Genomic DNA, 24,243 nt, shown 5'->3' on the forward strand with positions numbered 1-24,243 from the left:
TTTTCTTACTATTTACAGCAATTCCCAATAAAGGTAAAAAAAATGGGAAAGAGACTTAGGTCATAGTCGCGAAGAAGAATGGGCCACAGTGTTGCGTATGATTCGAATGATATCTCTATCTGAAAGTCAACAAGTATCGCAATTGGATTCAGGGCATACAGTCTATCGTACTGCATTAAACTTGTTTAACATGGGTATTAGATTAAACTCTGTCCGAGGCGTTATACGAATGGTGCAGATTTAATGCATATAGTCTGGGGTTCTGCAAGACTGCGTGAATTTTGGAATGTGGTACTACAGATGATTAAAAAATATAAGTCTTAATCGTAGAATTCGTATATTGGGTATTATTAATGGGTTTGATGGACATACTTTTATGGGAATTCGGAAAGCATTGTATCAGGCCAACCCAACAGTAGGAGATTTTGTAGCAAACATAAGAGAGGTCATATCTTGGGAAATGGGGATATAACAAAAAAGTGTCTGTTTGATTAAGTTTGAGGAAATTTTGGGAAGATGGTCTGATATATGTAATGGATAGTTTATATCGAGTGCTGGTTGCATTGAGCTGTCATAGAAAAGATGTTGGGATTTGGAGGGGGTGAGAAGGAGGAGAAGAGTTTGTTTTTTTTCCCTTTCCTCTTTGTATGTGTCTAAATACTTTTTTTGTTAGAGATGAGGGAGATAAAGATTTGCTTAAAGGGGTTGTCCCGCGAAAGCAAGTGGGGGTATACACTTCTGTATGGCCATATTAATGCACTTTGTAATGTACATTGTGCATTAATTATGAGCCATACAGAAGTTATTCACTTACCTGTTCCGTTGCTGGCGTCCCCGTCTCCATGGTGCCGTCTAATCTTCAGCGTCTAATCGCCCGATTAGACGCGCTGGCGCAGTCCTGTCTTCTGAATGGGGCCGCTCGTGCCAGAGAGCGGCTCCTCGTAGCTCCGCCCCGTCACGTGTGCCGATTCCAGCCAATCAGGAGGCTGGAATCGGCAATGGACCGCACAGAAGACCTGCGGTCCACCGAGGGTGAAGATCCCGGCGGCCATCTTCACAAGGTAAGTAAGAAGTCACCGGAGCGCGGGGATTCGGGTAAGCACTACCCGTTTTGTTTTTTTTATCCCTGCATTGGGTTTGTCTCGCGCCGAACGGGGGGCTATTGAAAAAAAAAAAAAATACGTTTCGGCGCAGGACAACCCCTTTAAATATAGTTCTAATTAATTGTATTGAATTTGGGTGGACTAATGTTATATTCTATGTATATTATGCTTCTGCATGTATAAATATGTAGAAAATAAGGGGTAATTGTATTCAAAAATATAACTTCAATGAAATCATTTTACTTAAAAAAAAAATAGTCAAACATGTTATAAACTAATAAAACTCAGCTTTTAGGTGAACGGTGAGATACAACAATATAATAAAGCAATAAAATATGCTGAAAACTGTCAGAGTTCGCCATTGGTATTACCGGCTGGACAAGGGTGAGGTTCACAAGGGATCCGGGATTTGAGATTCAAATGTTGGCAAGTATATATAATAAGTTTAGATGGAAGGAAATGGAACACTATTAAATTGCCATTTTCCCTCAATTCTTTTAGCTTACAGAGGTCGTATGCAGGCACAATGCCAGTATACACTATTCTATCAAAAGTATTCAGACACCCCTATCAGAAGAATACATTGGGTCATATTAGCATATCACGCGACCTAACCATGCTACATAATATGCAGACCCTTGGAGGTGTCGGCCATAGTTTGTAATGGGAACTGCACGCTATTGGATATACGGGTTATACCGCTGCACAACAGTTGTCTATGACAAAGCACAATGTATTGGCCCATATCCAGTGGTACAAGGAGTGCTGTCATTGGCCAATTCTGATGAAACATTGCCTTTAAATGGGATTTTGAAGAAAGTATATTTCTATATAAAAATATTAAACTTTCTATGACACTTAAAAGGGTTGTAGCTAGAGATGAGCGAGTACGTTCGGTTAATGCAGTTACTCGAGCAAGCATCACTCTTCTCGAGTAACTGCATACTCGTCCGAGCAGATTCAGGGGGGCGGCGGGGGTGAGCAGGGGGCGATGTGGGGTAGCGGGGGGGAAGAGAGAGAGAGATCTCTCTCACTCTCCCCCCGGCTCCCCAACGCCACCCCATGCCCCCCCCCCCCCCCCCCGAATCTGCTAGGTCGAGTATGCAGTTACTCGAGAAGAGCGATGCTCGCTCGAGTAACTGCCTTAACCGAGCATGCTCGCTCATTTCTAGTTGTAGCTAGATTACAAGTTATGCCCTATCCACAGCATAGGGGATAACTTGCTGATCGGTAAGGTCTCATCATTCTCATCATTGAGACCCCTACTGATCTTGAGAATGGGGGGCCTGTGTCCCCTCTCAGCCTGTTACTGCAGGCGTCTCCCTCCACAGTGACATCAGAGTACAGTAACCAAGCAATGAGGAGGACAGGGAAAGACAGACAACCCATTCTTGAGATCAGCAAGGGTTCCCACTGTGAGACCCCCACCACTCAGCAAGTAATACCCAATTCTGTAGATGGGGGATAACTTGTAATCTTGGTACAGCCCCTTTAACTCTACACTTCCATCTGCTCTACTGTCTCCTCTCCTGCTCCAACTGGAGGACATTTCATCCATAGGGACATTACATTAGACCACAAGACATGACCTCATATGGATAAAATGTCACTGCATCCAGCAGCAGCTCAGCGACACGGTCACAAGACCCTTTCCAAAAAAAATATGTTGGAGACCTCAAGACTAACGGTGGGGAATACCAGCAAAATGGGAACAGTAATTAGATTTTAGGAAGTTTATTATTTCTGTATTTCAGTGGCACACCAAGTTTATTTTTATATCCTGGAATCCCACTTAGGTCGGTGTTATTCTGCATGTCGGACTGTGCAGACATGTACTATTTACATTAGCCATTGTTATAAAAGAGCAGTCACACATATAGAAATAATGCAAGGAAATTTATGCATACCAGTGTACAGAAAATGCATTGGCATTGTGATATTGTGGTCATTTGTTCCACTGGATACTCTCCAAGGCAAAGTTTGCAGGAAACCAGTGGGTCCAAAGCCAAATCCCACGTAGGCCGGTATCTTGCTGTAGTCATGGCAGGTTAATCTGAAAGCAAGAAATATAGGAAGATTTAATACACATATATACAAAAGATAATAGATAGATAGATAGATAGATAGATAGATAGATAGATAGATAGATAGATATGAGATAGATAGATAGATAGATATGAGATAGATAGATAGATAGATAGATAGATAGATAGATAGATAGATAGATAGATATGGGATTGTTAGATATATAGATATGAGACAGATAGATAGATAGATACATTGATATGAGATAGATAGATAGATATGAGATAGATAGAGAGATATGAGATGCATAAATAGATAGATAGATAGATAGATAGATAGATAGATATGAGATGGATAGATAGATATGAGATATATAGATAGATAGATAGATATGAGACAGATAGATACATAGATAGATAGATATGAGATAGATAGATAAATATGAGATAGATAGATAGATAGATAGATACATAGATGACAGATAGATAGATACATAGATGACAGATAGATGGATAGATAGATATGAGATAGACAGATACATAGATGACAGATAGATGGATAGATAGATATGAGATAGACAGATACATAGATGACAGATAGATGGATAGATATGAGATAGACAGATACATAGATGACAGATAGATGGATAGATATGAGATAGACAGATACATAGATGACAGATAGATGGATAGATATGAGATAGATAGATAGATGCATAGATGACAGATAGATAGATAGATATGAGACAGATAGATAGATACATAGATATGAGCTAGATAGATAGATAAATAAATATGAGATAGATAGATATGAGATAGATAGATAGATAGATAGATAGATATGAGATAGATAGATAGATATGGGAAAGATAGATAGATAGATATGGGATAAATGGATAGATAGATAGATAGATAGATAGATAGATAGATAGATAGACAGATATGGGATTGTTAGATAGATAGATAGATAGATAGATAGATAGATAGATAGATAGATAGATATGAGGTAGATAGATAGATAGATATGAGATAGATAGATAGATAGATAGATAGATACATAGATGACATATAGATAGATACATAGATGACAGATAGATAGATACATAGATGACAGATAGATGGATAGATAGATATGAGATAGACAGATACATAGATGACAGATAGATGGATAGATATGAGATAGACAGATACATAGATGACAGATAGATGGATAGATATGAGATAGATAGATGCATAGATGACAGATAGATAGATAGATATGAGACAGATAGATAGATACATAGATATGAGATAGATAGATAGATAAATAAATATGAGATAGATAGATATGAGATAGATAGATAGATAGATAGATAGATAGATAGATAGATAGATAGATAGATAGGGGATTGTTAGATAGATAGATAGATAGATAGATAGATATGGGATTGTTAGATAGATAGATAGATATGGGATAAATGGTTAGATATGAGATAGATAGATAGATAGATAGATAGATAGATAGATATGGGATTGTTAGATAGATAGATAGATAGATAGATTTGAGATAGATAGATAGATAGATAGATATGAGATAGATAGATAGATAGATAGATAGATAGATAGATAGATATGGGATAGATACATAGATAGATATGGGATAGATGGATAGATATGAGATAGATAGATAGATAGATAGATAGATAGATAGATAGATAGATATGGGATTGTTAGATAGATTTATAGATATGAGATAGATAGATAGATAGATAGATAGATAGATAGATAGATAGATATGAGGTAGATAGATATGAGGTAGATAGATAGATAGATAGATAAATATAAGGTAGATAGATAGATATGAGATAGATATGAGATAGATAGATAGATAGATATGAGGTAGCTAGTTAGATAGATAGATATGAGATAGATAGATATGAGATAGATAGATAGATATGAGATAGATAGATAGATATGCGATAGATCGATAGATAGATAGATATGAGATAGATAGATATGAGATAGATAGATAGATATGAGATAGATATGAGGTAGATAGATAGATAGATAGATATGAGATAGATAGATAGATAGATAGATAGATAGATATGAGATCGATAGATAGATAGATAGAGAGATATGAGATAGGTAGATAGATAGATATGAGATAGATAGATAGATATATGCCACAATTTCTTGCTCTCTCAACATCCCATGAGTGAAAACATCACAGATGGGAAGGAAACCATCGTAAATCATTGGTTTCAAAATCAGCTTTTTACTGACTCTCGAATCAGGTGAAAATTATGTGATTTTCTCACCCGTGTGAAACCACCCTTAGCTTGATGTGGTGCGGTTCGTAATCAAAACAACTCATGTGTACGCATTTTGTAACTACATGCCTCACACTCACTCATTATCACCATAGCATATACAAGGTCGGATACATAAAAGTAGGCCGGCACCACACTCTTTGTCTGTCTAGCTCATAGCAACCAATCACAGCGCAGCTTTTATTTCTTATGCTGCCTTGGTAAAAGGAAAGCTGCGCTATGATTGGTTGCTATGGGCAACACAGATTTTCTTTTCGGCAGCTTTCATGCAGAGTGTGATGTAGTGAGGCCGTCCCAGCGATGATCGGGCCCATGCTTTTACACACAACAATCTCCGCTAATGAAAGGAGACGGAGCAGACCGGGGATCGTTGTGGCCCGCCCGCCTCCCTTCACAGTAAACAGGCAGTCACTCATAGATGAATGACTGCCTGTTTATACAGGCTGACCGTCGTTCGGTTTTTAGGCAGGCATAAAAGTGTATGCTTTTACAATGAATGACAATCGCTTAGATTCTTGCTGCTTGCGGGAATCTGAACGCTATGTCGGCCCGTGCCTGCATGTAGCAAGTCTCACCACTGATCCTTCGCAGATTCTGTCACACAGCGCTATTTTTCCAGACCCCATGACGGAACCCAACAGAACCTATCATAAGTCAGCAGGGTCCTTTGGGCTCCGTCAGCGTTTGTCACGCAACAAATGTGGCACGGCATCAATTTTGTTGATCTGCTGCTACGAAAGAACCTTAATTCAGTAACCTTAAATTATAGATCATCTTCAGATGTCACAGAGAACAGCGAGGACTCGCGTGCACAGAGCTTCCTATGTGTGATGGAAAATTACGCAACTTATAGCAACACTGCGGGGCCCTCTGGTAACAGTATTATTATTTTCCTTGGTAACAGGAAAAGTCCCCGACACACACGGGTCTAATTCCCCACATTAAATCCAGGCAGGCTGCATGGCCAAGATTACAAGGTAACAGGAAAAAGGATCCAGAGGCTGAAGGTCCCAGCGTTACATAATGCATCTGTAAACTTCCATCCAGACATATGAGTGGGGATGATCACATCGAGTCTTATGTAAAGCAGATGGAAATGATCAGTAGTGGGACATATGTTCCAAGCAAAGCGGCCTTCATAGTAAAACATCATAAAAAAAAGAAAATGGGATCAAATCTACTTAAAAATCACATACAAATTTAGTGACACAAAGGTACAATCGCCACTTCCTTCCTGCCACTTGCTATACGGGAAAATGACTCAAAAAACTAGTAAACAGCCACTCACACACCTATTATCCGTAGGGGTGACTTGAGCATAGATAGGATTTCTATAGGGTGCCAATCACACATTTAGACAGGGCTCACATGGACGAGCCGGATTCCGCGTGCGCATATATGCTGTGGAAGACCTTTGAATGATCACGGAAATGAACTGCATATGGTTACGTATGCGCGTTGTTTTCCGCACGGATGTACGCATATGGACAGCGTATCGTCCATGCGGAGGTAAGCTCACGAGCAGGGAATGACATCAGAAAGTAGCTCAACATCAACATCGGATGGTAGGCCGCCCGGCAATAATATTCTCTTCTCTCTTTCTCCAAAAATTCCGCCTTTTGTATCTGGTCTACTAGCAAGTTGTGAGTAAATCTGTGCCTAAACGCAATGTTATGCACGCATCCATAGAAATCAAGGGAGCCCGTACACATGGAATTCGTGCTAAAATAGAACTTGCTGTGATTTTTCTTCCGCTCGTGGAATCTGCAATTCCTGCCCACATTCTGAACAAAATGGCAAGAGTCCATACCTTTCAATGCCCTCATATTCCTGTGAATTGTCAGTGCGATGGCGATCGCGGAATCCATAACCGGCCTTAGATCGGCTTCACACAGACATATTTGCACGCGTATTTGTGTGTGCAATGCGCAGAGATTACAACCCACTGATTTCAAAAGATCTGTTCTCATTTCCCTTTTTGCAAAAAAAATAGGGCCGCTCTATATTACTGCGCATTTCTGCACCAAGGTTCCCCATAGAAGTCTATAGCCATTTAAATCAGGGCGTGTTCGTCTGCCATATGCAAGGGAACATTTCTTGCGCAAAAAGTACAGTTCAATGCAATGATATGTATGCAAAACAACCTCATTCATAGTGCTAATGTGTTACGTTGACGCGCTTCATACGGACGTATGCGCAAATACGCACTATTCAATGCAACATATTTGTGCTATGAACAAGGTTAATTTGCATGCATATCGGCGCATTTTATTGCACTTCATTTGTCCAAACACTCCCCAATTTAAATGGCTATTTAGCCTAATGAGGTGTTCATGGGTATGTAAAGCATTTTGCACATACCCACGAGTACATATGTGCACAAGACCTCCAGGGGGCTCTTTGGAGCGCAAATGCAGACAAAATAGAGCAGTTCCTAATATGTTGTGCCTGCGCGAACGGCACACGCGAAAAAAAATAAATAAATAAAAATGAACCCACTGAAATCAAAGGGGTTCTATTCTCCACGTTTTGCGAGCAAGATTCTTCTGCGTGCAAAAATACGCTCGTCTGAAGGAGCCCTAGGTTTACAGACTATTAGTAATGCCCACACTACTGAGTCAGGTGCCATGTGAAATGGTAAGTAAGTGCGCCACACAAAATACTGAAACTCCGGGCTTCAGCTATTCACCTTCAACCCTATTCTTCATTTTAAATATGGAAATAAAAAGTTGTAGATACTTTGCATAAGTTATCTTATAATTAATCAAGAGCTGCGATCATAATTCTGCAAGATATAGTACTAAAATCTCCCAGCATCATTATCTGCATAGAGCTTGCTCTGGCAATCTGTATAGTCTTTACATTATGCACTAAAGAGTAATCTTGAGGGTATGTTTACACGTACCGGAAAATGGTGCGGCTTGTCCGCAGTGGATCTGCATCAGAAAACGCATAAAAATGCATCTTCTATGAAAGCTAATTGCAGGGGTTAAAATCCAACAGTTTTTTTTTTTGTGTCCTGCAAAAAGAGATGTTAAGGGATTGTCGAGCCATCCCCATACGTTACATTCTCCTGTTCCTTGGGATTATCTAACAATTAAAGCTAGTCATATATGTAAGGGATCGGCTGCGATCGCCTGTGAGGTCTTGCGTACGAACAATCCCACCAGTAACACTTCACACCAAAATGGGCGATCAGGTAGTTGGTTTTTAAAAATTCAGCTCATTATGCCATGCACTTGCAATTTTAGCCGTAACCAATTGAAATTTTCCAAAATCTATATTCTGCCATCAATCATTACGAACGAGCGTTCCCGTTAATGTTGAAGCCAAGAAAGCCGCAACCAATCAGCCATGTCGGTGGAAGAAAGAAAGGAACGGACACTGAAATGCAGCCCACACAATACTTTCTTCGTCTGATATCATTTATTGAAGGAAAGTCAGGAACCCGCGTACACATTCCATAGTCAACCGGTTTGGATGAAATTGGCGAGGTTGAACGACTTTTACCTAATGAGCCTTAAGATACAACATGCCCGATCTTTTTTCCGATGAATGGTCGTTAGCTGAACATCTTACACACATTTGATGGTCCGCTGGTCCCAGCAAAATCAGTGGGGTCGGTCAACATTAATCTAATGTGTATTGCAAATATTGGTGGCAATATATATTGGAAAAACCTCCCAATACTCTCCTCCCCGGTGGCGCGACTTCTGTTTACGTGTTTATATGGGGGGTTTTAGGTCCCATTGCACACTTGTTGAGCCCTTGACACATTCATCTAGGGGTTTACTACGTATTTCTACCCCACAGTTTTTGAATGACTCTGAGAAAAGCAGTAGGAAAAAAATTACATTTTAAATTTTTTGGGCAATTGTGTCATTTTAAAAACTATTTTTTTTGTACAGCACACATCTGAATGAAGACTTTCACCACCAAATGGATCCCCCCATTTTTCCCGTGTGCAGAAACATACCCGCTGCGGCCCTAATATTATCTCCGTTTGCACCTGGCTCAAACTGAAAGGCGCACCAAATTTCAACTGTTTTAACTTTTACGTAATCGCCATTATCCATTGGATAATGGTGATCACGTGACCGGGGATCGCTCACTGCGGCCCTCGGTCACTGCTCCAAGCTCTCGGCTACCTGTAGTAGCCAGGATCAAGGAGACTTTAAATTTCCCTGGCCCTCATCAGCGTCTGCGCTGGCGTCCGCCATTTTGCTGATAGGCGCATGCACCGAAGTTTGGGAAAGGTCCACGGATAAAGATCCCATTGGGCGACATCGCCGGAGTCCTTAGTTAAATAATTTCCCCTCTCCTCATGGATCGGATCCGTGATTGGAGGTAAAACTTTAACTTTTTTTACATTTACGTGATCCAATAGAAAACGGCTGTCATGTGACCAGGGACCCCGTGAGATCTCCAGGCTCTTGGCTATGTTTTGTAGCCAGGAGCAGGGAGATTTTAAATGACCTTGGCAATCTGCGGATTTTGTACATGCGTCTGCCATTTTGGTGGAGGGCGCGTGCGCAGAAGCCGTAGTGCGGTCCACGGATAAATCCGGGGTTTCAGTTATGTAATTTCATCCCCCCTCACGGATATGAGCCGTGAAAGAAAATGAAACTTTTTTCTTTATTTTTACTTTTTTAAAACTTTTTTTTACTTTACATGATCACTGTTATCCATTGGACAGCAGTGATCATGTGACTGGAAACCGCATACAGTGGCTCCCGGTGACATCTCTCTGCTCTCGGCTACACATGGGAGCTGGAAGCCAGAGAGATTCTAAATTTCCTGGGCCGCGTGCCCTTCTGTGCACTCGCCCGACTTATGACGTCTGGCGCGCATGAGCAGAAGGAGCCGTCAGGACCCAGCTGGCCAGGACACTGCGGGATATCGCAGAGGAGGCGGGTGAGTACTTTCAGCTGCTCTGATGGGTCCGATCCATCAGGGCAGCTGAATCTTTAACTTTTTAAAACTTTTTATTGACTTTCCTATGATCGACGGCATTCGGTAAGTGCCGGAGATCATGTGACTGGGGTGGGGTTCCTGCATCCCGGGATAAATGCTCCATGTTGCCGGCTACCTCCGGGAGCCAGCAGCATGGAGCTGTCACGTTCTCAGCTTGCAGGACTTTAGTCCCCGCAGGAAGCATGTTTCTACGTCTTTAAGGTCCAGCAAGCTAGGACATAAAAAGGCAATGGGCTGGTCACTAAGGGGTTAATGTCAACAGTTTTTTAATGTTGGGATCAGCGGGATCAGGTTTTACATGGTCGCCCATTGATTTCCGTGTGCTCTGTGTAATGCAGTTGCACGGGGACATCAGTAGGACTTGTCGACCTCCCACTATAATAACCCTTTATCACCACGTATCGAGTCCAGCAACTGCATTAGGAATGGGGGTTCACTAATGGGCAAACTTCTTTAAGGGCTGGCCCGTCGAAGAGGGATAAAGATATGGAGGAGAGATCCTGGCGTGGTACACGTGCTCCACTGTCACGCTCGCAGCTGTGCCAGTTCTCTATAAACGTTCACATTCGTAAAGTGTCAACTATACAAATCCGTTTTCCATACTTATTCACTGGAAAGTCTGTGCTGACGTCTAGTACAGATGCATCATTGTCTATAATAGCAGAGTATCAGCATCACTCATCTACTTTCCAGTCGATAACTCTATCATAGTCCTTCATTGATTCGGATGCTTTCTTTATCTTGACGCACGTCCTTGTTATTCAGAAAAGACTCAAGGCTTCTCCTCCATAAAGATCTGATGTTGATGTGATACGTAAGATACATGAGTATGATGGCCGTGACTTGTGGAGATGAGTCAACTCACATTATTTAAGTACAGTGTTATACGTCAGTCTACAGGACTAGTGTTGAACAAACCCAACCAGTAGAACCCTGTTTCAGGTAGAACTTTGCCAAGAGTTCGGTTTAGGTTTTTGCCGATTCGAACTTAAGTTCTACCCAAAACAGGTTCAGTTTTCTCAACATTAATCATTAATTGTTTAGAAACTATTTACCCGACAGCAAATAAAGGAGTCTTTGGACTAAAACGTTGATGGGCTATCCTCGGGAAGGACCATTAATGACCAGATCTGCACCAATCAGACACCGTTGGTCATCAGAATAAAACTGTTTATCCAGACAGAGTGTTTCATTCATATGTACAGCCATACCCAGTACTTAAAAGGGTTTTCTGATACTCAGGTAAATGGTTCTCTGCTTAAAGAGGTTGTCTGGGACTTTTGGTGCTTTTAATATTAATGACCTACAATATCCTCAGGATCAATAATTGACAGATGAAGATCTGCCTCTTGGGATCCCCACCAATCAGCTGATTCCCCAATGCGCTGTCAGTGTGGACAGTGCTGGAAGCAGGAGGTGCTGATTGTATTGCAGTACCCCAGTTTGGTAATGTAGGTAGTGCAGGCACATTGAACTCAATGGTTGCTGTTCCTGTAGTACCAAACTAGGCCGTTGCAATGCTGACAGCACTATCTGCTTCCAGCTCTGTCCATGCTGACAGAGGGCCCAGGAATCGGTTGGTGGAGATCCTGGGTGGTGGACCCCTGCCAATCAACTATTGATGATCTAACCTGAGGATAGGTCTCCAATAATAAAAGTTCCAAAAGTCCCAGACAACTCCTAAAAGCAGAAATCTATTGATCCGAGTACTAGAAAACCCCTTTAGGGGCATCAAGCAGCAGAATTCCACTGTAGTAAACACCTGCTGATACAGAAGTGGAAGTTTAACAAATTACTCACTGAGGATACCCCACGCACAACTAATGCAAGGTGTTATACCTAGTGCAGGGGCAGTGCATGACTCAGGGCCTCAGACCACAGACAGAAGCCGTGAGTCATCCTCCGCCCCCTCAGCACCGCATTAGATGTGCGTGTAATGCTATTTTAATAATTTCTCTTACCGTTTACATTTTGAAATTCATTTTTTGGTGCATTTACCCAATAAACTCTATTTACCCAAATAAAGTACTGCAGCACTTACCTATAAGGCCATCTATGTATGACTCTTTTTGCAGGATCTTGCAAGAGGTTTGGAAATTGAAGTGGACTATAGTGGACGGTCAGCTCACCTAAATGCTCATCCCTGAACTGTGAATAGTTGACGGTTTGATCATTTGCCATTTTTAAAGGGGTTGTCTGCTCATTTTTTGTCTGATGATCTGTCCTCATGGTCCGCTGCCCGAGATCCCCATCCATCAGTTGATCATCCATCCCACTGTCCAGCTGGCTGGACCTTGTCATCAGCACACAGGTGAAGAAGTGTGAAATCAATGGGAGTACCGGCACTTTCTGCTTGTCAGCTGGATGTGATGTCCTGACTAGCAAAGAAACGGGAAGTGCCATACCCGCGCAGCTCTCCAATTGGTTTCAATGACAGTGAAGACAGTACTGTCGGCTTATGACAATGGTCGGCGTGCTGCAGTGGACAACGGGCCGGGTGTTTAGCTGATGGATGGGGGATGAGCACTCACCACTAAGGTGCACCAAACCGTGGACTAGTAGGGTACAGAGAAGTGCTGCACCACTCTAAATAGGCTACAGTCAGCTATGGAAAGAGATCTGAAACTGTCGGAGAATTGGACATGCTGAACTACCCTAAGGAGCAGCTTTGGAAGTTGTGACTTGTGAGAAACCAAGTCCTGAGAGAGGGGTTGAGCAGACAAAGGGATCCTACGAGTTGGTATGGCCAATCCCCACAAATCCTTAGGTGATTTAAAGGGTTGCCACCTGTCTGGTAATTCACTGGCCTGGCCGGTAATTAAGTTTAAAACCAGTGCCTGTATTAGATTTTACAGGCCATATTAATGGCCAGTAAAAAATAATTGTCAGCTGTGAGCACCTCCGGCCGGGCAGCATCACTACACCATTAAGTATTTCACCTAACCTGTGGCTCCAATCCAGAGACTGTGACCATTGACCTCTCCCCCTGGCATCTACGCTACATATAGGACATGCTGGTACTCTGACACCAGGGGGAGAGGTCAAGGGGCAGAGTCTCTGACTGCATGCTCAGCGGCTAGACCAGACATATGGAGTGAGTGAAATACTTGTGGGGTTGTTGCAAGGCCAAAGGTTAACGGTGGGAGGGCAAAAAAGCGGGCACTATGAGGGCACTATTACTGCTGGTGCCATTAAGGGGGACACTATTACTATTGGGGCCACTAATGACATCACTACTATAACTGGAAACACAAAGGGACACACTTAATACTGTAGCCACTAAAGGGACACTATTAACTTTAGGGCCAGTACTGAGGGCTCTATTACTACTAAGACCACTTCTGAGGGCACTATTACTATTGGGACCACTGAGGGGTACACTATTAGTACTGGGGACACTAAAGAATTACTATTGGGGCCACTAAGGGGGGGTATTATTACTTTTATGGCTATGAAGGGGGTCATGATTACCATTGGGGGCACTATTACTTTAGATAACTAAAAAGGTATTAAAAATAGCCATATATGTCAAGATTAAAAAAAACTGCATCTAAAATAATTTGGGTAGCTGAAGAAAAAAAAGGGGCATTAAAACCACCACATGGGTAAAATCCCTAAAAATTGGCTAGTCCTTTAGGACTGAAAAACTCTGGTCCTTAAGGGGTTAAGAAAAAAAAATACTGTGACAAGTTTCCTTTAGATCCAGCTTTGCACATTTAATTCAGTGATGCTGAAGGCGAGCGCTCCCCAAAGTGCATTTAGGGTACTTCCACCGGGAACATACAGTATTGTCCGCAGGGGAAAATCTGCAATGAATCCATGACAAACTCTGCAAGTTACATCGGGATTTGCAGCAAATTCCATCATTCAAGGGTGAAAATCCACAACATAAATGGACATGTTGTGGATTTAGAATTCGCATTGCGTGTCAATTGACACTTCGGATTTCGTTCCATCTCATCCACTTTGCTTGTACTGTAATATTCTATGTACTGTATGCTCCGCAAGCAAATCCATGGCCGAATGTATGCAGCGTATACATCACATGTGAGTGTACCCTTAAAGTGACCCTATAGAAATAATCTCCTGTTATTCCATGCACCATGATTCGGAAAACTCATAAAAATAACCATGAAAATGCAATATACGGCATGAAAGCTGCCGCGCATCACAAGGTCTGTGCTACAGATAAATGTTTCTATGGCTACAATTTACTCTCCTCAGTGTGTCAAGGGAAAAATAATTTCTGCTTTTAAAGAAAAGTAACTCGTGTAAGAGACATAAGAGGAAGATCCAGGAGGTTTATGGAAGGAGATAGATAGATATGAGAAAGATAGATATGGGATAGATAGATAGATAGATAGATAGATAGATAGATAGATAAACAGATAGATATAGATAGATATTAGATAGATAGATAAATATGAGATAGATAGATAGATAAGTATGGGATAGATGCTGAGATAGATAGATAGATAGATAGATAGATAGATAGATAGATAGATAGATAGATAAACAGATAGATATAGATAGATATTAGATAGATAGATAAATATGAGATAGATAGATAGATAAGTATGGGATAGATGCTGAGATAGATAGATAGATAGATAGATAGATAGATAGATAGATAGATAAACAGATAGATATAGATAGATATTAGATAGATAGATAAATAGATACAAGATGGATAGATAAATATGAGATAGATAGATAGATAGATATGACATAGATAGATAGATAGATAGATAGATAGATAGATAGATAGATAGATATGACATAGATAGATAGATAGATATGACATAGATAGATAGATAGATAGATAGATAGATAGATAGATAGATAGATAGATATGACAGATAGATAGATATGACATAGATAGATAGATATGAGATAGATAGATATGAGATAGAAAGATAGATATGAGATAGAAAGATAGATATGAGATAGATAGATAGATAGATATGAGATAGATAGATAGATAGATATGAGATAGATAGATAAATATGACATAGATAGATAGATAGATATGACATAGATAGATAGATAGATATGACATAGATAGATAGATAGATATGACATAGATAGATAGATAGATATGACAGATAGATAGATATGACATAGAAATATAGATATGAGATAGATAGATAGATATGAGATAGATAGATAGATATGAGATAGATAGATAAATATGACATAGATAGATAAATATGACATAGATAGATAGATAGATATGACATGGATAGATAGCTAGATAGATAGATAGATAGATATGACATAGATAGATAGATAGATATGACAGATAGATAGATATGACATAGATAGATAGATAGATATGACATAGATAGATAGATATGAGATAGAAAGATAGATATGAGATAGATAGATAGATATGAGATAGATAGATAGATAGATATGAGATAGATAGATAGATATGAGATAGATAGATAAATATGACATAGATAGATAGATATGACATAGATAGATAGATATGGCATAGATAGATAGATAGATATGACAGATAGATAGATATGACATAGATAGATAGATATGAGATAGATAGATAGATAGATAGATATGAGATAGAAAGATAGATATGAGATAGAAAGATAGATATGAGATAGAAAGATAGATATGAGATAGATAGATAGATATGAGATAGATAGATAAATATGAGATAGATAGATAAATATGAGATAGATAGATAAATATGAGATAGATAGATAGATAGATAGATAGATAGATAGATAGATAGATAGATAGATAGATATGACATAGATAGATAGATATGACATAGATAGATAGATATGACATAGATAGATAGATAGATAGATAGATAGATAGATAGATAGATAGATAGATAGATATGAGATAGAAAGATAGATATGAGATAGAAAGATAGATATGAGATAGATAGATAGATATGAGATAGATAGATAAATATGACATAGATAGATAGATAGATATGACATAGATAGATAGATAGATAGATAGATAGATAGATAGATAGATAGATATGAGATAGAAAGATAGATATGAGATAGAAAGATAGATATGAGATAGATAGATAGATAGATAGATTAGATAGATTAGATAGGATAGATAGATAGATATAGATAGATAGATTGATATGGGATAGATAGATAGATATGAGATAGATGCTGAGATAGATATGAGATAGATAGATAGATAAACAGATACAAGATGGATAGATAGATAAATATGAGATAGATAGATAGATAGATGATAGATATGACATAGATAGATAGATGATAGATATGAGATAGATAGATATGAGATAGATAGATAGATATGAGATAGATAGATATGAGATAGATAGATAGATAGATAGATAGATAGATAGTCCAACTCATTGGACTTTTTCACCTATCCTTTAGATAGTTGATATAAGTTAATTTCGGTACAACCCCTTTAACATGTATTGGTTTCCAAACACACATTCGATGATCCTAAACTGAACAGTCCCTCCTACAATATTCCTCGGCTGGTTTTGCTCTTCAAAGATAGACTTGCTGCAGCACCGACTGTTCAATCGAAGCAGCGAGAGACCGCAGTAGGGAGTATTCACTTGGAAGACTGCTCCACCGAATGCTTGTATTTATGTGCGTCAGTGGACTCGGCTGCCAATGAACATGCGTTGGGGAGGGGTCCAAATTTCAAATACACACCCGCCAAAAAACCTCAGGTAGTTGGCCAGTGAAGGCCCAGATTATAGAGACCATGAGGCTGGGCTGCTGCACACGCTACATAGGAGGCAGATCTAAACGGAATTCATACAGTGAGAAGAATATTAAAGAAAGGAAAATAAAATATGAGGATCGTCAGTAAGTAATGCTGCATCTATGGCTACAGTCCAGGGAGCCGCCAACAGATCATTAAATATGCATTTCTCTTATCTCAGGTCAGCGGAGGGGACATTGTCATCTACTTAAACTACATCAAATATTACTGAGTTTTCCGAGCGAATTAATTACACAATTTACCCTATTCTTCTCAACACAGCCTATACATAGCAAATACATACGTTCTCCGCTGTGAAGTTCTCGGACGAGACGTGCTAGAAAGTTGCAGAGCAAAGCAAAAAAAAACTGTATAATCTAATCACTTATTCAATGTGTTATACTGTATTCCTGTAGTCAGGCTTGACATCTTCAGCTGGGTTCCATTTATGGTCAGTACAGACCTTGTCATACAAGTGGAAGTTGTAGTAAGAAGCTGTAGTTTTAATAAGCCAGAGCCAACCTGTTGATCAATGAAAGTATAAGCAGGCCAGGTGACATCCAATATGGCTACTATTATGGCTCCCCCAGACATCCAATATGGCTACAATTACGGCTCCTCCAGACATCCAATATGGCTACCATTGCGGCTCCTCCAGAGATAGTCACCCACAGTACTGAACAGCACTGAACTGAAAATCTGAATGTTTTGCTGTGAATTTATATAGATTTCACCTGTGCCAGCCTTTGTTTAGATGGTACCCAGTGTGGAATTTTTTTTTGTTGCCCCATCATAAAAAAAAACTATTTATATTGCACTGATGAGTAGTCTGCTTGAATTCTGCTTGTGCAAATAATAGCACGATAGCAGTATACCCACACCAATCACAGCCACGGCTGTGATTGGTTCATCGAGCGCCAGCAGTGCTCCTGAACCAATAAGAGCAATTGCTTGCTGGAGGCGGGGTATTCAAGCCCCTTCACCAACAAGAGATGCTCCATTGGCATTAAGGACTGCACGGAAGCCTGCCAGAGCGCTGCAAACCATTGGGAGGGACCTAAACGGTGCCTGCTAGGTGAGCATCGCATTTCTTTTTTTTTTTTCTCGTGTAGGGTAGCTAGGGCTTATTTTCAGGGTATGGCTTATATTTCAACCCCCTTCCTCCTTCCTGTTATCAGGGAAGGTCTTATTGTCGAAGAAACACGGTATCTGCTGTATGTATCTGTGCAGTAGTTTGAGAGAAACTTGCATTTTATCAGTAGCAGCACATACATAGAAGACCACAGAAAGTAGTCCTGCCCTTTCCTTTCTCCAACCATTGATTGACAGCTGTTTGCCTATTACTGTACATAGAGAGATAGTTGTAAATCAGTGGCAGGGCAGCGGGGTGGCTGGAGCTAGCTTCAGCTCATGAATATCGATGACTATTCCTGTAGCAATACATGTGGTGTTGCTGATAAAATGCAAATTTCTCCCAAACTACTGCACAGATACAGACAGCAGACATATCATCGTGCTGCTCTCAGAAAGGGCTCTGAAAAGATAATGACAGAGTCTCTTTAACATTGAGAAAAGTAGAGAGCAGCGAGCTGATAGAAGGGGCAGTGTGCTGCCAGGTCTATGTCAAAAGCAGCAGCAAAACCAGCCATGTGAAGGAGTTTCCAGACTCTACAGCAGAACAATAGAAGGTTTTTATTGAAGACGATTTAGGAAGTTGCTTAATCAACAAGACTCGTCCTTCTACATTCTGAAGGTACAAGTAAGATTCTACGGCAGAGTAAAGTCAGGTTGAAAGAAGAATTCACTATTTTTTAAAGGGTACTAAATGAAATATCAAATTCAGTGAACCATAAATTGTTCTGTGCGACCAAGAAAATGACTAGTCGTTTGTTCAGCCTCTATCTCCCCGGATTCTCTCATTATCTCCGGTATCCTTCAGGTAATTGTCTCCTAGCAAATCACACTCCCATTGCTTTGTTCAACCCTATAGTCTATATCCAGAGTATCCTAAGGGATCTCCAGGTCCCAGCTCATTCTTTATCCTGCACATTCAGACTACAGAATAAACCACCCCCGTCCTCCCACCCCGTGTTAAGGTAGGCAATCTATTCATGAATCCTGTATTATACCAGCAAATGTCTCTATACTCCTACATTTACATTCAACAAGCATTCAATCTACCTCCACAAGTACGATCAATACCATATATATATTTCCTGACATGAGAATGTCACCGCTAGCTCATAGCTCATTATCAGTTTTATATATATATATTATATATATATATATATATATATATATATATATATATATTATATATATATATATATTATATATTCCTATTATGTATCACTGTGCACTATATAAAGCTGCTATGTATGGCTGGACCATCGAAGGTCTATGACATGCCAAAAGTCATGGGACAGTAACTAATATTGTGTAGGACCCTCTCTAGCCCGGCAAAGTGCAGCAGCTCAACATGGCGTTGATTCCACAAGTGAACGGAAAACATCTGAAAGGATGTTAAGCCATGCCGTCTGAATAGCCACCCATAGCTCCATGGTATTTCTAAGTGTAGGATCTCGAGTACGAATAGACCTCCCCACCACATCCCATAAATGCTAGATTGGGCTCATGCCGGGCGAACGTGCAAGCCACACTATTCATAAGAAATCTTCAGAGTGCCCCTAGAACCAATTCTGGACAACTAGGGTCTGATGTCACTGTGCATTATTCTGCTGGAGGATGCCATCACATGAAGTCCATGAATGGCTGCAAATCGTCAACAAGCTGTGAAATGTAGCGGGAACCAATGACTTGGTTTGGTGTACTATTGACCTAATCTATGCCATAAGTATACATCCAACACTAGTATGGAACCACCACCAGCCTGCACAGTGTCTTGTTGACAACTGGGGACCATGGGGTCTGTGCCACATATAAATCCTACCATCAGCCTGAAACAATTGGTACGGTGATTCATCGGACCACGCTACATTTCGCCCGCCCTCCAGTGACCCGTTGGCAGCCCTATGAGCTTAGGTGAGGCACTGTGTTTGGTGCTGTGGTGTTACCAGAGGTACTCTGATGGGTTTTCTGCTCCATATTGCATGGAAGCTAAAAAACGCTGCACTGATCTGTGGGATGCGAGTGTGGGACCTCCTGCATTGAATGTGGATATGAAGGAAGAGTTGGTTGTCTATTCGTATGGGCAAATCTAACCAGACGTCAAGGGTTGTGATCGTTAAGTATCTATGAGCCGCCAATGCACTGTCCATTGTGGGTGGCAATACCTTGAATGACGTTTCCTGGTACACACATGACACTGTGGATCAAGGAATGTTAAACGCCTGCACAACTTTGGAAATGGAATGGCCCATCTGTCTGACACCACTATCATGCCTCATTTGAACTCTGATAATTCATGTTGCCTTACCATGAGCACGCTGGCCAGTGTCCAACCTCACAAGATAACACCTCACAACTTATGCAGGTATGGATGTTCCCAAGACATCATGCCACTTCATAATCAATTTACATACTGCTATCCCATAACTTTTGACATAGTGTCTTATTTTTAGGGGGTGTCTTATAATACTTACCTAGCAGCAGGCGTTTGGGTCCCACACGCTGGTCTCCGCAGCTGCTGCAGGCTTCCATGTCCTCCTGCACGCCGACAAAGCAGTTCTTCCTGGCAGCGGGGCTTAAATACCCCGCCTCCAGCAAGCTAATGGTCTCATTGGTTAATTGAGTGTTATGTCAGCCAATGAGAGCCAGCACTCGATTAACCAATCACAGCCCTACACTTAATGACATTATTGAATGGCTGTGATTGGTTAATAAAGCACTGGCTTTCATTGGCTGATGCGGTGATCGATTAACCAATCAGAGCATTAGCTTACTGGAAGCGGGGTATTCAAGCCGGCATGCAGGAGGACATGAAAGCCTGCAGCAGCTACAGAGACCAGCACGAGGGACACGAACACCGGCTGCTAGGTAAGTATTGTTTGTTTTTTACATGTAGCTAGGGCTACTATTCCACCCCTTCCTCCCCCCCCCCAAAAAAAAAACGGGATATGTCTTACTATCAGGGTAGGGCTTATTATCATGGAAACCCAGTATGTCACAGACAGCCAGCATCAGTGAGGTCTCCTCCACACTTGGTGGTTGTACTGTGCACATCTCCTGCAGCTCCAGCTCTACCACTTGTGGTCTCATGAAGGTCATGATAAAATTATAGCTGTTCCTATGGGTTAACAGAAGCATGCCAACAAGGCAGAATGTATGCATATGTAACAAGTTGCTGGAAACTTTTACCATCAAAGGGAAACAGTGCGACCGCAAGAAAGTCATGATATCACATCCAGCAAAAGTCAACATGGAGCCCTAAACTAGTACTCCAGGGCAAGTTTCACCACAGTTTTATAACATATATCTGCCACGCAGTTATGCTGCCCGTATATTACTGGGCCAGGTCCATTCTTCTATGTATTATATGTAGCAAATTATAACAATGCGTTAAATACACTGTAGCTCAGAACTTTTTCTTGCCTTTTCAGTAGCTTTCGGCCGCCTGCAGACGGCCGGGTCAGATCCCCGACCTGAGCCCCTGCAGGGACCAGCGTGGCACTCACCTCTCCCGCGGCTCTGGCCCTTTGATGTGTCAGAGCGTGCGCAGAGTGGAGCCGTCGACCGGGAGTGACATTGAAATAGAACATGCCTCGATCTGTTTTCTGCGTGTGATTTGGCGCGGACAAATCGCGGCCGTCTGCATAGGATTGCGTTTTCTAACGCAATGCTATAGCAGCTTCCAGGGGCGGAAATTCTGCGGGACATCCCGCCGTGGAATTTCCGCCCGTGTGCAGGGCACCTTAAAATAGTTGGATTTGTTGGATTAAAGGTAACTTTACACGAGTCGATTACACCCAAATTCTCGCCGAAAGCAGTGAATTTGGGCGATAATCATCCCGTGTATATGTGGCCGCCGACAGGGCACTGAGCAAGAAAACGCTCGCTTGTTGGAGTCGCTTGGTTTTTAACGAAACTAAAAACCAAGTGACTATCGGGCCGTGTAAATAGGAACCACTCAATGTTTGAGTGGCTTCTATTTACAGTGGAGGGCGGCTGGAGTGATCCCGACTGCTCTACCTCTATTCATTGAATGACTATCACTCCTATGTAAAGCACAAGAGCGATAGTCGGGTGTGAGCCCATGGTACAGCGGTTGGGCGCTAACGGACCCAACAGTTGTCCTGTGTAACGGTACGTTCCCAAGGAATGGAAATGCTGTGGAATTTCCGCAGGGGAAAATTCTGCAGGATTTCCACATGCAAAACAATCAAAATCTGCTCCATGCGGAAAGGCCATCGCTTCAGCAGCGGCGCAGCGCTCAGTACAGGCCGCTGGGTACCGGGATGCTCTGACGGCACGAAGACCAGGCGTGAAAGGCATTTGAATGAATACTGATGAGCTGTGCTTGGCAAGAAGTACACTTAACCATCTGCCTAATTCCACTTAACTTTCCCCAGACCAGAAAGGTGGCACAAAGACGGGTGACAATCTACCAGTGACATTTCATCCCACGGAGCATTTTGGAAATAGACATCTTATGGGTAAGCGCATGGTTTTGCAATTTCAAACACAATGAAATAGGATTCCCCAGATCCTTAAAGTGTCCGAATGTGGACTCATAGCTTAGCTGCAATTCCAATAGATGGCGCTGTTCAGGATTATCTCATTGCTCATTTGCATGTTTTTTTCCCAGGAAGCATTGCATGTCTATAGAAGACTCCCTACACCCCTGTGGTGCTCTCTCTAAGGAGAAACATTACTTCCCTTTGGACTAACTTGGAAATTAAGAATAGAAATGAAGATTTGCTGCAGTGATCCGCAACCTCTACATCTGCTATGACATTATAACTCCCAGCATTGATAGTCAGGGCATAGCAGGAGTTATAAAGGCGGAAGAGAGTGAATCCTCTGATTTATAGCACCTCTATTTAATAATGAAACCCAATGCTACAAATGTAATAATTAAAGCCGGCCATGAGTGTCAGAGACAACTGCATTGCCTTATAGTGGAGCAAACAGCAAAAACCCTACAAACCCCATAGTCCTGCATTTGTCAGAAAACCCCATAACCTTCAATCAGGGAGATGGGAGAGACACAGTGTGCAGGAATGTGTTAATGCCAGGAACAATGTACACTGGGCAGCTCTGTGTAAGGCTGGCATGTAACCCCCTCCCTCCGGTAATACAAAACCACTAATTGTGTGCAGACAATAAAGCGCTAGCCCATTTGTTAATAAGCGCATGACAAGACAGTAAAACCCCATTCACACACAGGATGCAATATAACAGATACATGATCATGGCAGCAAGGGCTTGAAATCAACCAGGGCAACCTCCCTCCACCGGAGTTTAACCCTCATGTTGTACCAGTGCAGAACTGCAATGAACAAGGCTGGGGTCAAACAGGCCTCATGGTACCACACAAGGGTAATCAGGTCCTACCAAATCAAGCTAGTAGTAGGGTGTCTCGAAGCCCACAGGCTTCTATTTGTAACTACTCTAAAAATGATTATTTTCTTTGCAGAGGGATATTAAAGGGTTTTTCCCATTAAAGAATTTTTATTTGGGACAAGAAATGGGGGATTGGTCCCAGTTTCTGGTAGAAAAGTGGTTGCAAGTATGAAGTTACAGTACTTTCCACTAGGGTCAATGGGCGATATAGAAACAGTTGACGGCTCCTAGTTTTCTTGGTCCTTCAGCTCCAAAAGAGCGAGGCTCCTGAGCGGGAGATGACCCACTACTAACATAATACTGTATGTTATAAAAGGAGTTGTGCAGATGTAAATTATTGATGGCCTATCCTTTAGGATAGGTCACTTATAGTAGAACAACAGGTTCGGTAGCCCAGGCCCCTTGCGAATCAGATGTTTGCCAAAGCCAGCAAACTCCAGCACTGAGCGGATTTCTGTAGGAAGCAGACAGCTCCGTTCTTACTGTAGTGGCCAGGCTTGGTATTGCAGGCTAAGCTCCCATTGAAATGAAAGGGAACTTGGTGCATGAGTACATGGGCCTGACTAA

General features: G+C 41.4%; 1 protein-coding gene across 2 annotated transcripts in view; it reads right to left on the reverse strand.

Moving 5' to 3' along the window:
* RNF144A (ring finger protein 144A) overlaps positions 1-24,243 on the reverse strand; it is a 66,390-nt gene that overhangs the window by 38,679 nt on the left and 3,468 nt on the right. For both annotated transcript variants that reach the window (XM_066597572.1, XM_066597562.1), the window contains exon 2: positions 3,011-3,156. In XM_066597572.1, the coding sequence (XP_066453669.1) occupies positions 3,011-3,145 (135 nt within the window). In that variant the 5' untranslated portion in view covers positions 3,146-3,156. The remainder of the gene's footprint in view (positions 1-3,010; positions 3,157-24,243) is intronic.

The sequence above is a fragment of the Eleutherodactylus coqui genome, chromosome 1 (genome assembly GCF_035609145.1).
Source record: "Eleutherodactylus coqui strain aEleCoq1 chromosome 1, aEleCoq1.hap1, whole genome shotgun sequence".
NCBI classification, from domain to species: domain Eukaryota; kingdom Metazoa; phylum Chordata; class Amphibia; order Anura; family Eleutherodactylidae; genus Eleutherodactylus; species Eleutherodactylus coqui.